Raw genomic sequence first — 14,931 nt, 5'->3', positions numbered from 1 at the left:
TGTAAGTAGGTAATTTCATCCAACTCCTGTTCGTGCAATATAACAAAAAGTGTAAGTAATTATTTTGTACATCACGTTGTCGTGCTGTTATTTATATTATACGATATTTGTTTAATGAAATAAGAATTTCAGTAAGTTAAATTTTGACATTCACAAAATAAATGCTGTGTACAATAACTTTTGTATATATAATAACTACGCAAAAGAAATGTGTTATGCTAAAAATGATCAAAAATTAAATATACGACTGAAAAAATTAATATGTTTTTCTTTTATGTTATGTAAAAGTATCAGTAGATTAGTTTTTAGTTATTATATTAATTTATAAATAAAATTTGTTTAGCAAATTGCTACATAAAAGGTAAATAAATAAATTATATGTATGTATGTACACTTACACCTATTTACTCATCTATTTTAATAACACAATTTTTATTTAAGACTTTGTTTTAAATTACTAATAGTGGTCAATATGTAACATCAACTTGAAATCACTTTTCGATTTTGACCTACCACAAATTTCCTCAAATTAATGAGGAACATATTTTTGTTGCTGTTATCACCCCCCACCGGGAATCGAACCCGGGACTTTTGACTTTACGCACCAATGTGACAACAGCAACAAAAATATTTTCCTCATTAATTTGAGGAAATTTGTGTTAGGTCAAAATCGAAAAGTGATTTCAAGTTGATGTTGCATACCTACAATATTTATTATTTTCTTCATTGAACAATTGCAAAATATTTATAGTGTAGAATCAAAGTCAAAGGATAATGACAATGAAGAGTTAACCTACCACTTTCACACCTAACATTACAGAATAAGGACTATTGACTAAAACCCTACCTTGATATGTCTTTACACCAAAAGACTATACTTTATTGTTGGCTTATAAAATACTCTTTTCTGCCCTTCCAGAAATAGAAATTAAGATATGTATGTAGGTATATGTGTTTGGTCTTGCGCGAAAATTGACAAGTCGTACCCTTAGTGTGGCAGATTCAATAAATCTTGATCTTGAGTTTCGATTTGGAAGTGTAATTTTTTGTTGGTATTAGTATCGCATTTTTGGATTATCATTGATCGTTAATCTTTGGTGTGAAAATAAAAATTTTTTTCAAACACTACACTTTATTGAAAGTTAGTACAATATTGTTACCAAGCATGCATGGAGGACTGAAGTGGTGTTTTAAAAAGGTAAGAAATGTTTAAATTCATTATGACAAATGTGATTAGCAAAAAATGAAAAAGCAAAACTGTTTTGAATGATAGAGAAAATACTAATAAAGAATTTCCCATTGTGAATCAGTTTCCAATCGTCCATAACTTATAATTATCTTAAGGAACTATCCCCGCAGTTCGTACATAGCAATAAAGAAACGAATGGTACATGAACTTACAAAATAGTTCAATCACCCGTCCATTTAAAAAATTAAAATAACAACATTGGTAATGGTTACTTAATTACTTATTGTTAGGTATCTTCATTGGTATCGTTTGCGAGTAAAGATTCAGAACTTTCCTTGATATTGTAAAGTAATTTATGATATTTTTTTAGACGTTCCGTTTCAAAGTCAGTGTCATTGTTTCGTTCGTTGTTTGTTTCCATCCCTATACGAGAAGTTTCACCCTAAAAATTTATTCAAATGAAACCAGTAGTTTAATTTTTAAGTATTTTTAAAGGTATTTACTTCATCAGTCGCAACTGTAGCATGCTGAGTATATTTTTCTTCAGTAATACGTTGATGGAAAGGCTGTAACGTGCTTTGACCAGAAAAGCATTTTTTATTGTTTTGTGTGATATTTGCGAATGATTCTTTTTCACAATGTTCAGAAATTTCGCTAAAAAATATAAGCAACTAAAAAGTATCTTCAAGAAAAGGAAGTAAATCTATTGTGGAGGTAGGAACCTACCTTCGTTTTGATTCTTCATCTTTGTCGTTGCTTTTCTGAATTTCCATTAGTTGTGCCATTGTTAATTTTAAATTCTTTATTTCACTTAGCATTTCCATAAAGCTAAATTGAAGCTGCTTTATTTCTTCATGAGAATTGCCACATGATGTATCAAAAATATCTAATTCATACAGATTTTCTGCTTGGTCGCCCTGAATGTTTTGTGTATTCGCTGTCGATCTGAATGTAGTGGTTCCTCCGTCTATATTGCTTTCTAAATGAAAAAAAGACTGCTTCTTCAAAACAATACCTACAAATTCAATTTTCTAACGTGTTAAAGTTAGACATTCTACGTATTTATCGAAAAAGAACATAATATTTTAGAAAATGAAGTCACAGTGGCATGGTGTGAATTTTTTAATTGCATTGGGTTCCCTTAAATGGGAGGAGCCTAAATAGCATGAGATGAGTAAAACTTCTTCATAGTCTCTACACCGTACCGTACAACTGTACATTTTTTAAAATAATACTACTAGTATTGGTATAATATGTGATTGGGCCGACACAAACCCTGAAAAGGGAATTTTGTTGAAGGTGAATGTTAGTGATATTATAAAGTATAAAAAAAAAAAAGATCCGATAGTGAACCTAGTGTTGCTAATCGTTTACAACTGTCATATTTACATGAAATTAATGGTAAGGTGACTTATGAAACTCTAAAAGTGGTACTATTATATGAATGATGTGTACATGCGAAGTAGGTTTAGGTAAACATTGGAAATATACGTAGGCAGAAATAATTATACTTGTGAACAAATTTTCATTATACACATTACTTCTTTTATAAGCGGGTGTTTATTGCTTTTGTACTAGCTTCAAGTTCACTTTTTATTAATTTTTTAAAAATAGTTATGTATAATTTTTATATCCTATACAAAATGGCTGGTTTTCATAGGAAAGTAATGGCAAAACAGTTCAAAAATATTGTTGGAGGTAGTATTACAACATTTTACTAACTTTTTATTCAATTTCGCACAGCAGCGAGAACACTGCGCACTCCATTATGAAGACACTTATAATTTATTGAAAGCGTTGTGTTATTTTAATTTAACAATTTCACCATTCACGCACAATATATCCATCTAAATTTGGGCCACCTTTAAGTTGCAAGTTATGCCGCCAAATGGTTATGCCTATTTGACGGATCTCAACAATTACCTTCAAAATCTCTTAGAATATTTGCCAAAAGCATATGTTTCTGTGATGTATATGCTTCCGAATTATCAGACAGCGAGCATGTACTTGGAGAAATCGCTTCCTCTGTTCTTATCCTATAGTAAATAGTTATACTATTACAGAAACGCCGATATAATTGTGAAGAAACAGCTTACTTGTGCGTAACATCGATAGTTGGTGGGTGCTTTGCTTCATCAGTATTCTTCAAAATACCATTTTTTCTCTTTCTTGGAGGTTTACCTATTTCTTGAGATTTAAATGAAGGTACAGGGATATTGACATTTTTAGATAGTTCCATTTCATTAGGTCTTTGAGATATATTCACTGACATACCACAATTATTAGCTGGTTTTAAGCCATAAGTTCTTCTTATTTTTAAATCATTCTGAAGCCGTTTTATAGTAAGTTCTTTTTCAAGTAACATTTTTTGTAGTTTCAAGTTCTCCTCCTTGAGACGTAATATGATTGAAACTCCTTTTTCGGAAATCATCCTCCTTATATGAGCATTCTGTCACAAGAAACAGTCATTTATGTAATATATAAGTTAAATAAAAAGGGAATATCACACAGTTGCTGAACAAATCGTATTTTTAAAAAGAATGCCGGAATCCAACTTTTGTTTTTGTACGTTTTACTGTTTCACTGGTCAATATTTTATTCTTTTTTGGTCAGTAAGTATTTAAATACTATGAAGGGTCAGTGGTTAAATCCATATGATCAGTATCTAACTCCCTTTGGTCAGATTTAAATCCATTTGGTCAGTATTTAAATATGAAAGATCAATATTTAAATATATAGTTAGTATTCAAACTGAAGTGGCCAATATTTAAATTTAACCTAACCAAAAAGCAAACTCATCTAACGTAGACAGTAAGTGTTTGATTTAGCTATTAGCTAATTAATTTATAAAGATACTGACCGTTTGGAATTCTTATGCTGACTGCTTAGTATCTTTTTCCTCACCATTTAATGTTTTAAACTGATCGTTTGATATTTTTACACTGACCATTAGTATTTTGAATTGCCCCTTTTGGTAATAAAATATTGACCAAAATTTGATTTATATACCGACCGAAAGTTGATTTAAATTTTCTGTAAATTAATTTATATAATTCGGTATCCTCCAAAAAAGTTGTTGAGGACTCCTGTATCTTTAATACTAACTCTCAAGCGGTAGTATCTAAATAGAAACAGCACAAGGAATTATTTTCACTAAAATTTTTGCTGAAACTTTAATTTTTTACATAGTCGAGCATCTATTTTTATTACCTTTGTAGGATTAATTAATGTCTCAGCTTGTTTGTTTTTCTTTTGAATTTCTTCATGTAGTTTTCGTATTCTAACTTTCAAAAGGCTATTTTCTGATTTTATGCAACCATTCTCTTTTTTTAAATTTAGAATTTGGTTCTTTAATTCCAATACGTCATCCTAGAAATAATTGTAAATAATGTTATGAACTTAAAAACTGAGATTAGTCTTACTTCTTTTGACATTGGCGTATTTAATTAAATTTGTTTTCATGACTCAAGACAGACATAAAAGTTTCTTTGTATTTGACTCTAAAAATTCGTAACGTTGTTAGAAATCGTTTCTAGGCGACGACATGAAATTTACCAAAGTTTTATTTGCATGATCAATATTAATTTGTGAAGCAAGGTTTAATGATACGAATCACCCAATCATGGTTTGTAAGAATATAAAATTTGGATGAAATCAAGTGTTATTTTAAAAAGAAAATTAAAAATTTTGATTTAAATAACACTTGTACTAATAATGATAGAATTCGTCTGTAACAACTGTTTTAAGTATTTGGACTTCCTCATCCCAAAAAAGAAATCGGGTTGAAACCTGATTTAGCACCATGGAGCGGTCTACATGTCTCTGTATATTTGGTAAACAATTATAAAAGATTATAATTGGTGGCAAGGTTTTCATGAAAGATCATCCTGAATTCTCAGCTAGGGCGGAAGAATTAAAAAGCTCCTTTTATTATATTAAGGGTCCATATAAAATCAAACGCATATGTACAAGTAGGCGACAAAGGAGTAAGAGCATGCAAGTACAATGTATACAATTTAAAGAAATATACACAAATAATTGTTTCGTCAACACCACTACATTAAATCTCCGACGTTCGAGAACAGAATGCAAACATAAAATACTCTGGTATCAAAGGCTTGTTCTGTATTTTTGTAATTTGTTTTTCCATAAATGTAAAGGATTTTGGTCTGTTGGGAGATGGTGTTATTACGGAAAAAAGGTTCAAGTGCGATGAATGCATCCAGAGCCTTGTTACGGGTCGCTTTAATATGGTGCCGCCAGTTTAGACATCTGTCGAAGACGACGCCTAGATAGGTGACGGAGCTGCTCCATTTGATGGGATGCTTGTTGACGATGATGAAGAAAATTGCTTCTGATTTGGTCTCGTTAATGGAGAGTTTCCATTTTCGGTACCAGTGTAGGAGCAGAGGCAGAAACTTATTAATTCTCCCTGTGCATTGGAGAATGGCTTGGGCGGAGTTTATGAGGGAGATGTCGTCCGCGTAGAGAGCTGTCAAAGTGGAAGTGTCACAAACAAATGTATGTGTTGTAGCTGTAACAATTGAGATAATATACGTACCTATTTTGATCACTCACATGTGTTAAATTGCTCATTCTGGCGTTAGATTTTCCTGACAGGGCTTATTAACCCCACTTGGAGTAATACAAGGATGAGTCCAGAAGAACTGTGTTGGTGATTTTGTTTTATTTAAATGTAAAATGCTATATATTGATATAACCTCGTATAATTGCCCTGCTTGAATAAATACAAATAATTTCTCAGTTTCTAAAACGTTGTTCAGTTCTCTTTAGATTATTGTGAAATTTACGTTTTTGTGAGTATTAGTTTATTTATTTAGTGACCATTTCATAAAAGACTGTTACAATAAGGACAAGTAGTAATGTGATAGTGCGTTCTAGTAGGGTTGTTATTCAACCGTCAGTTGGTGGTGAGTTACATTACCAATGCTTTTCGTATAATTCGAACTACTCCCGGTATCTGGGCCAAAATTCGCAGCAAATACTGTTTTGTCGATACCACTTCCATTTTATTTAAAACTATCTCTAACTCCTTGTTGCTGATACTGCTATATCATCTGCTAATCTAAACACACTACCCTTTTGTTCCTGTGTATTTATCCCTACAGTTGTCATTTTTTTAATGATATTCCCATAGATTCTTTCTTCCTAATATTTACTTCTCTATGTTGTTGTTCCAGCTCTATAACTGCCTGTAGCCCTTTATACACACTAAGCATCACTCTTCTATCTTTGTAACTTATTGTGCTAAATGTCTCGCACCTATTCGCGCCTCTCATTTTAGGTTTGTTTATTACCACGTTCCTCTTGTAATCCACCGGGACTCCCGTCTCGTAAAGTACTAACACCTTCCCCATTAAGAGAAAAATGTATTTTTTAATTATAAATTTTTCCTATCACTTTGTATCCGGAATGGTGGGTGACATGAATATTCGTAGTAATTTTGGTCTTATTTTTTCGTCCGTTGTTAAATTTTCCATGAAAATTATTTCCAATTTAGGGGTATTTACAAAAGTCGGTAAAGTTTGTTCTTCATTTCTACTCGATTGACAGTTTATTCTTGACCATACGAATTTAAGGGATTTTGGATAGCAATAGGAAATAGTTACTGCAGTTCCAAATAAAGTTGTTGGCAGTAAAAAACACCATTGGGAGCGGACAGTAGTGAAAACTCTAGTTGATTCTTCCTTAATTTTTTGTTGGAGGTTAGATAGTTTGCTTTGTAGAAGCGGAAGGTTCTCTCTTTTCAGATAGCTGAGATCAATGGAATCATCTTACATCTGGTCTAGAGCACGCATTATTTGTTTGCAGCTATTTTGAAGTATTTATGCAGTAACTACCGTAACATTAACTATTTTATTTTGCTTGTTGCTCGTTGTTATCGAAATAACACATTCATTCTTCGGTCATTTTAAGGACGTCTCTTAAATTGTTGATTTTTTGATTGGTTATCCTTTACATTTATAAGTTAAGTTTAACGGGTTTTTAGATGCTACCAGTCATGTGAAAGCATTGACTTGATGAATTGGTTCCTCTGTAGCTTTAAAAGTATAAATTTTTCATCAGAAGTAAATTGGGTAGACAACGCATAGACTTTCTCACATCTTGAAGTCGTGCGGTTTGAAGTAATGTGAGGTTTTCTTGACGAATACTTATTTACAAACTTGAGATTTGTAGGTACCATTGATGGTCGTCAGAAATTGCCACGTAAGTATAAGAGTGTGATAAAACGTATCGTTTGATTTTATGGGATGGGAATATGTATAGTTTCACTTTAATGTTCTTTACAAGTGGTGTAATTAATTGTATTAAAATTCGAAATTTACCAGAAGGTATAAATTTCGATTACTACGTGAGTGATGAGAGAGACTATGTTGAATTTATAATTCTCCCGTTTGCCGCCATAGTGCCGACACGTGCTAAAACCTTTGTCCGGTCGTTCCTGCTTTCTTTTGTATAATCATCAAAAGTTAAAATAAATTGTTTTGTGTTCGGGTTAAAAAGGTGTTCTCATTTTATTTCGCACAATTCATAAAATGTAAGTTGCTTCATGGTTCATCAACTAAGCAGCAAATGCATTTGTTGTCTATGAAGAGCATTCTAAGAAAAATGTGCTAACGTCACAGACTACTGCTACACAGCAGTTTGACCTTATTAGTTACGAAGGTAACGGTCACTACCGCACATTCACAGGTAGGAACTAATTCAAATTTCGCATCATTCGTTTGGACCTTGAAACAGTATCTATCGCCCCCTGATTGCCTTGTGGTGGTTACACATTCAAGGAGCAGTCCGACATTCCTGCAGCTACCTATCGCTGCAAAAACATTTCAAGTATTAATGCTATCAACTCTGAAGGATCCCTGAATGAATAGGTAAGTGACCTGGAATTAATAATGGTTTCACACTCACAGATGAGGATCAACAGGCCATCAAAGCAGAGTGTTGCACGACTCAAAACACTACGTAAGTTCGAGGCACTTTTTACCAAACACCGCCCCACCACTCAGCCGTGGGTTGGTTAAATATCCATTTGATTCGTTCAATAAAAGCGTAACTCAAAATAACATTTCGTTTAATTTTTCCGAAAGTATTATCTGCACCAACCAAGTTAATGCCGTTATCAGTGCAAATTATCATCGTCCAAACGCGTCTCGCAACGAAATGGACTTCAAGACACACGTAAACATACATATCCACCGGGCCTTAAAAATAGTGTCCCGAAAAATCAGTATCCGCGAACACGACGGCATCCTGTGTATGATCAAGGGGTAAACGTGTTCCCGTCTTAATAGGTTTCAGTATATTTCTTGAAAATTAGGCAGTTCGAAATTATTGAATGTAGTGTCCATTGTCCGCCGATAACCTGATATTTCTCGCGCAACAAACTCAACAGTTTTTGAGCACCGACTTGTAAGGAAGATCAGTGCATTTTGAAAATTAAATACAGTACAACGGCATGTAGTACACACTTTACAGAAGTTATTTCTTACGTTGTAAGCGCGCGACTGCGTTTTTTAATTTTTATCATACAAAACCGAAAAATCTGTTTTACTCCGTAATCGCGATTGTTTAAAATATGCTTCAAATATTCGCTGACGTAAACCTATATTTGAAGGTATTCAGTATCAAATTTGTTAGTAAAAGCATCTGTTGGAGCGCAATTCATAAACTTGGAAATACGTGCCTGCAGCAAAGGAACTTTATTATCATATTATGTAGGTTTTTCCTCGGCAGGTAACGTCCCTTCGCGTTTGTCACCAGATGGGTCGATGATCTTCCCATCCACAAACAATTTTGTGATTGTAGTCACATAATCACTAACCATAGCTTAAGGTCAAAAACACCCAACTAACTTACCTCTACCCCCTATATTTTGTTGTATATTTAAGCATTTTTTCTATGTAATAAGCCCATTACGTTCAAGCATTAAGTTCAAGCATCAATCATCTTTTTAGTTCATTCGTTGTAGTTTATCTTTAAGTATTTTTTCGGTGTTAGTTTTAGTGTATGTTGTTTATTAAAAGTTGAAAATTACATTAGTTATTATTCCTCGTTCTATCATTCTAAGAAAACCACAAATAGAAAATATTCGACCGTTATTTCCTAAAATATCGGCTTTTTAATTTTTATCGAAGAAGATTTAAGTGTTCCTTCGGTGTTAGTTTTAGTGTATGTTGTTTATTAAAAGTTGAAAATTACATTAGTTATTATTCCTCGTTCTATCATTCTAAGAAAACCACAAATAGAAAATATTCGACCGTTATTTCCTAAAATATCGGCTTTTTAATTTTTATCGAAGAAGATTTAAGTGTTCCTTAGGAAAAAATCTAGTAATTCATTATGTTTAAATTTTTTGCTTCACAAAAAAAGGCTATACCTAGTGGGTCTAAATATAATATGGAGATACATAATTTTATGTGCGGCACGCGGAATTATAATTTCTTGTCGAAGTAGACCGCAATATTATCTGGACTGACCGCCCCTGTTATAGAAGGTGATCTTTTAAAAGTTTGATTAACTAAAACTTTAATAATACTTTAAAAATCAATGACAGCGGTGGAGTTGGTGGGAAAATTCCACAGGCAGTGCTGGTAGATAGAATTCCGTAAGTGGTTTTTGTAAAGTAAAAATAATTGTCTATGTCAGTCATATTTTAATTCTGTAGGCGCACGACTCAATAGATGGGATATGATATTGTGGTAAACAGGGTTTAAGTATTTCTTTTTAAATGAATGTTATTGTATAAGTCACACATATTTTGTGTCTATAGGCTAGTAGTTCAACCACGAGCAGGAGAAAGGCCTTTTGTGCGGACGATCTTCCCCAACCTCTTTAAAGGTAGTGAGTGTGAGGAGTCGAGCAGGTTGGAGGATTTCGATATTCGGACGCAAAAGATAAAAAAGGCCTTTTAAAAGTATGACAAGCATTTTAATTTTCATATTTCAGGATTAACGATTTTCATTTCAACAGTTTACTTACTTATTTTTAAGGTAGATGTTAAGTGTATATATTGCCAATGTGTCGGCAATCGAACATTCATGGTGACAAGTGACAAAGAAAACCAGAATTTCTAGACGTCACATTCTGTATCATTCTAGAACATGGCCAGCCCCTACAAATAGTTGCCACGAGGTCGAAAAGTTAGTTAGTACGAGTTCGAGTGATATAGTTAGCGAAGTAGAAAAAGCGAAGAAGCAGCAAAGTGTGCACTATAGTGGTAAGTTAATAATTAAGTAATAATAGTGATGCTATATGGAGATAATTCTACCAGACATTTCGTCATTAACTATGGATGACACCTTCAGTGGCTTACTGTCGGATGCGTGGTCGGGGTAGTCTACTCAGCGGCGGCTTTGCATAGACTTATGGTTGTCTGCGTGGTCGAAGTACTCTGCTTCGTGTCTCGTCGGCAACTAGTCGGAGTCTACTTTTTTTTTGTTTTCGTGAAAGAAGAGAAATTTTCAAATGACATCCAGCCATCCGTACGACTGGGTAGTGTCGGATTCCCGAGGAAGGTGTCCTCGGACCTACCGACAAAAACCCCTTTACCTCAGGCCGTTATAGGATCCATGAATTCAGGTCTTCTTCAGTCGTGTGTTTTCTATATTCAGTGATTGTGTATTTAGTAATTGTCGGTCTGTATGTGTATCTGTGTGTGTGTATGAATATATGTGAGTGTGTGTTTGTTATTGGAGGGGAATGGGTAGGTTTTCTAGGTAATCGGGGAATTCGTCAGGAAGGTCGGGAGTGATTGCCAATAGTTTGGCGGGAGCGAAGGGGATTTTGTTTTTGGGTTTGCCTGTGATTCTTCGGGGTTTGTTGGATAGGGTTTTTGTTGTGATGGGATTTTCGTTATCTATGGCTCGTTTTGTGAATTTGGTTTGTAGGATGTTGATGCGTAAGGAAATCGATGTAATTTTGATGTTGTCGTATAAGGTGTTGGAAGGAAAAAATCTATCTAATCTCGCGATTTTACGTAATATGCGTCTGTCGGTAGTAAGGATGCTATGTATGAGTCCCGGTGTAGCTGTGATTAACGATATTGCCCGATAGTCTGTGAGAAGTCTTACGAATGTTTTATATATATCAAAAAGTGTGTTTGTGTAGCATGTTTTTATGCGACCGTTTATAATGACATTAAATTAGCGCGCTTTCGTACTCTGTTGAGTGTGTTTTTAATATCTGTGTGTGGGTTCATTGTGCGTGTTAGAGTGGTGCCTAAGTACTTTATTTCTCTCTGAAGTGTTAGTGGAGTATTTAGTAAACTGACGTTCATATGGTCCGTTGAAAGGGATTCTTTGATAGTTAGAGTAGGGTGTCTGAATAATGTCAGTTGTGTTCTATTTGGATTAGGTATTATGCATCATCTTCTGAGCCATAGTTCGAGTTGACTGATTTGTCGGTTAATTTTTGAATTACATGATTCGGAGCCTGCGCGTGGCGGTGTTATTCATATCCACCAGGTCGACGGTGGTTTCTCATTAGTTGCTTGGATTGCTTCGTTGTGGGCTAATGGCGTTGTTTAGATTTTGTCTTCTCTGTAGGATGTTACACCAGATTTTTGGTAATTTTAGATCTTATTCATTCTTATTAAAGTTCTGAGGGTATTTAAAATTCTCAATGACTTCCCTGTTTAGATTTGAAAAATAATAAAATAAGAGTGTGTTCTAACTAAAACTGTTTTGTCGAACATGGCGAATAGCGAACTTTTCAACTTGTTACAGACCGTATAGGTAAAGTCCTAGGGAAACACAATATGAAAACCATCTACAAAACAACACAAAAATTGTAGATACCATAGATACTCTCAAAACAAGCGGAATTTACAAAATTTCTTGTTCTTGTGGTCAAATCTATATTGGAACCACAAAGCGCATAATCAGCACAGACTGGCCGAACGAAACTGCCGTTTGGGACAATTTGAAAAGTTCGCTGTTGGCGAACACACCTTAACTTTAACACATCATGCCATCATGTTCCACCAAACGACAGTTTTAAATAAGATACGCTCTTATTTTTCAAGGGTGTACATGGAAACCATTGAAATTTTTACATTCTCCATATTTTAATAAGAAGGAAAGCAAAGACAAAATATAGGCGCCATTGGCCCACAACGAAGCGAACCTCGCGACCAATTAGAAGCCGCCGTCAACCTAGTGCGCAGACTCCGACTACTTGCCGACGAGACGCCAAGCAGAGTATTTCGACCACACAAACAACCACAAGTGTACGCAAACCCGCCTCTGCGTAGAGTACTTCGACCACGCCACTGAAAGTGTAATCCATAGTTGATGACGAAACGTCTGGTAGAATTATCAACCAACCTAGACCATGGTCAACAAGACCGGAAAACTATTACTACAATGTCCATATTGACTTCGGCCACGAAAGTCTACAGCAACTAATAGTGGTATTGTTTAAGAAGGAATAATTCAATAAATTTGGTAATACCGAGGAAGCTGTTTGATTAGGACAGTTGGTGTAAGAAATTAAATTGAAAATCAAGGCAAGAAGATACGAAAAAAGGGTCAGGAAGAAATGGAACAAGAATTAAAGGCAGTGCAATATGACATGAAAATGAGTCAAGAAAAAATGAAAACAGAAATAAAGAACGTACAATAAGCATAAATACGTACATGAAGGAAAAGATAAACAACATCAGAATCGAGATAGAAAAGAAAATAGAGGAAAGGAATTGGAAGGTAAAAACTGCCGTCTAATACAAGAGTTGAAAATCCCAGTACAAGGTCTCGTGGTCCGTTTAATTGAAGCAGTTTGGAACAGGACCAGAAGCAAACGAATGGATCAATTCAGAAAAGGCAACGGCACTATTAATTTCGTTAGGAAGAAGAGGCACTAGTTATACTCCAAGCAGCCCCGATAGCCACTCGTGATGATCATGAATGGATCAGACGATTTTGAAAACAAATTTGGATCAAATTTGAAACATATGTTCTGCATTCAATGAATAAAAATATATACTACCTAGTAAATAAATGATCAAATTTAGGAATTAAAAATCAGTAAACCAGTTGTTGAATTTTTGCGACAAACTATTTACGTAAAATAGCTGTCATATTTACTATATTTCTTTCTAAATAAGTATGAGCGCAATATAACGTCATATGAACGATATTTCATGTATTCATACATTTACAAAAATTATCTGTAATTTGATGACGACATTACATGAAGAAAAGTTTATGCAAAAAAATGAATTATTACGATTATACACAAAATTGCATAAACATGCCATAATATTTATGAAGAAAAAAAAGTGATTTTAATTATTAAATCTTTACACCAAATTTACATCACATAAATTGTAAATTTGTTGTAAACTTTTGGTAAATTAAATAAAATAAAACGTCTGACTTGAACAACCGACAGACAGACCGCCGGGTTAATTTCTCGAATTTACAGACATAAAGACAATTTTGTTCTTCAGTCATCAGTTTTCGGTTACACTTTAACGCAATAAGTTGTCACGGAAATTTAAAAAGTGTTGGTTGTTATCCAATAAGTTACAGTTTTCAAAAATGTGAGTTACAAAATACATACATTAGGTATATCGTCTCAATAATAACTTCATGTTATAAAATAATCTTTTCTTTTAGTTATTATTAAACATAAGACTCTGGAATTTTGTTAAAGCGTTAGTATAGCTTTTCAAAAGCATCACTAATGCAAGCTAATAATTCAAGTAATCAAGACCTAGTCTATGAAGATCTAACAAATATATATTCAGTAGAGAAGCTGGATATTATCAACCACATATAATCCAGAATCCAGGAAAACATTAATAATAATACAACATCCTCGTACTTTTGAAGAGAAGATGTTAAAATCATTGTCAAACATGGAGTAAGTTTTGTCAGAAGATTTGGGCAATTTTATATCACTTCAAAGAAAATGAACACAGAAAAACAGTGACAGTGAATATGATATACCAAAAATTAATATATAACCTTTATATATATACATAGATTTATATAAACATATTTTTTATAAATTAATCATTTTTATATTCTTTTTGTTAAAACCATAGGTATAATATGTTTCATATAATTTCATAATATACTTTAAAAATGTAAAAGGAATTTATATAAAACATTAATTCTACAATATTTTTTTTGTATATGTATGTAGCTACTGTATAACGTAATACCAATAAATACGAAAATAATTGATTAAAATATTTTAATTGTATACAGTTTGCTAATTTATTTCAAACAATATATAATGAATTGTATAAAATATTACATACAATTGTAAATACAATTCATTATAAATACTTTGAAATAAGCATTTTAGCAAAATGATGTGTACGATTAAAAAATATTAATTAATTATTTTCAAATATGTATATACCTTTCAATTTTTTTACCGTCAATTATTTACCATCATATCATGAGTTAAAATTTATCTAAATATGATGAGAAACATTGCTGCATGTAGTACAGTAAATCTTGCCCTCATATGTGCCTCATAGGTTTCTTCATTTCAATGTCTTAAATGGTATGTCTATTTTACGTAAATTACGAAAGTAATTCAATTTACGAAAAGTTGTCTTCGTGTTTAGTATTCGTTTGACTCATGAAATGCAGACAATATGTTACAAATTTTTACGTTCACAAGGTGAGCAACCTTTACACATGTCGTGATGATACGAATAGTAAATTTTTCGTAAATATGAAGTAAATGTGGCTATCGGGGTG

General features: G+C 33.2%; 1 protein-coding gene across 2 annotated transcripts; it reads right to left on the bottom strand.

Moving 5' to 3' along the window:
- Nucleotides 1–1,102: 1,102 nt before the first annotated feature.
- LOC108740497 lies at nt 1,103–4,797 on the bottom strand. 2 transcript variants are annotated; one of them, XM_018474823.1, is made up of 7 exons: nt 4,612–4,797; nt 4,400–4,558; nt 3,286–3,638; nt 3,113–3,225; nt 1,916–2,204; nt 1,693–1,843; nt 1,103–1,631 (listed from the first exon to the last, which is right to left on the bottom strand). In XM_018474823.1, the coding sequence occupies exons 1-7, from the start codon at nt 4,621–4,623 to the stop codon at nt 1,476–1,478; spliced, it is 1,233 nt and encodes a 410-aa protein (XP_018330325.1). In that variant the 5' UTR covers nt 4,624–4,797; the 3' UTR covers nt 1,103–1,475. The 2 variants fall into 2 exon arrangements, with proteins under 2 accessions (XP_018330325.1, XP_018330326.1); XM_018474824.1 differs by having other exon boundaries at nt 1,106–1,631; nt 1,916–2,168; nt 4,612–4,789.
- Between the last annotated feature and the right edge of the window lie 10,134 nt (nt 4,798–14,931).

This window comes from Agrilus planipennis, unplaced genomic scaffold (assembly GCF_000699045.2).
Source record: "Agrilus planipennis isolate EAB-ADULT unplaced genomic scaffold, Apla_2.0 scaffold230, whole genome shotgun sequence".
In the NCBI taxonomy this organism is placed as follows: Eukaryota; Metazoa; Arthropoda; class Insecta; order Coleoptera; family Buprestidae; genus Agrilus; species Agrilus planipennis.
Note: the sequence above shows the minus strand (reverse complement) of the source record. Positions and strands in the feature narration are given on the sequence as shown.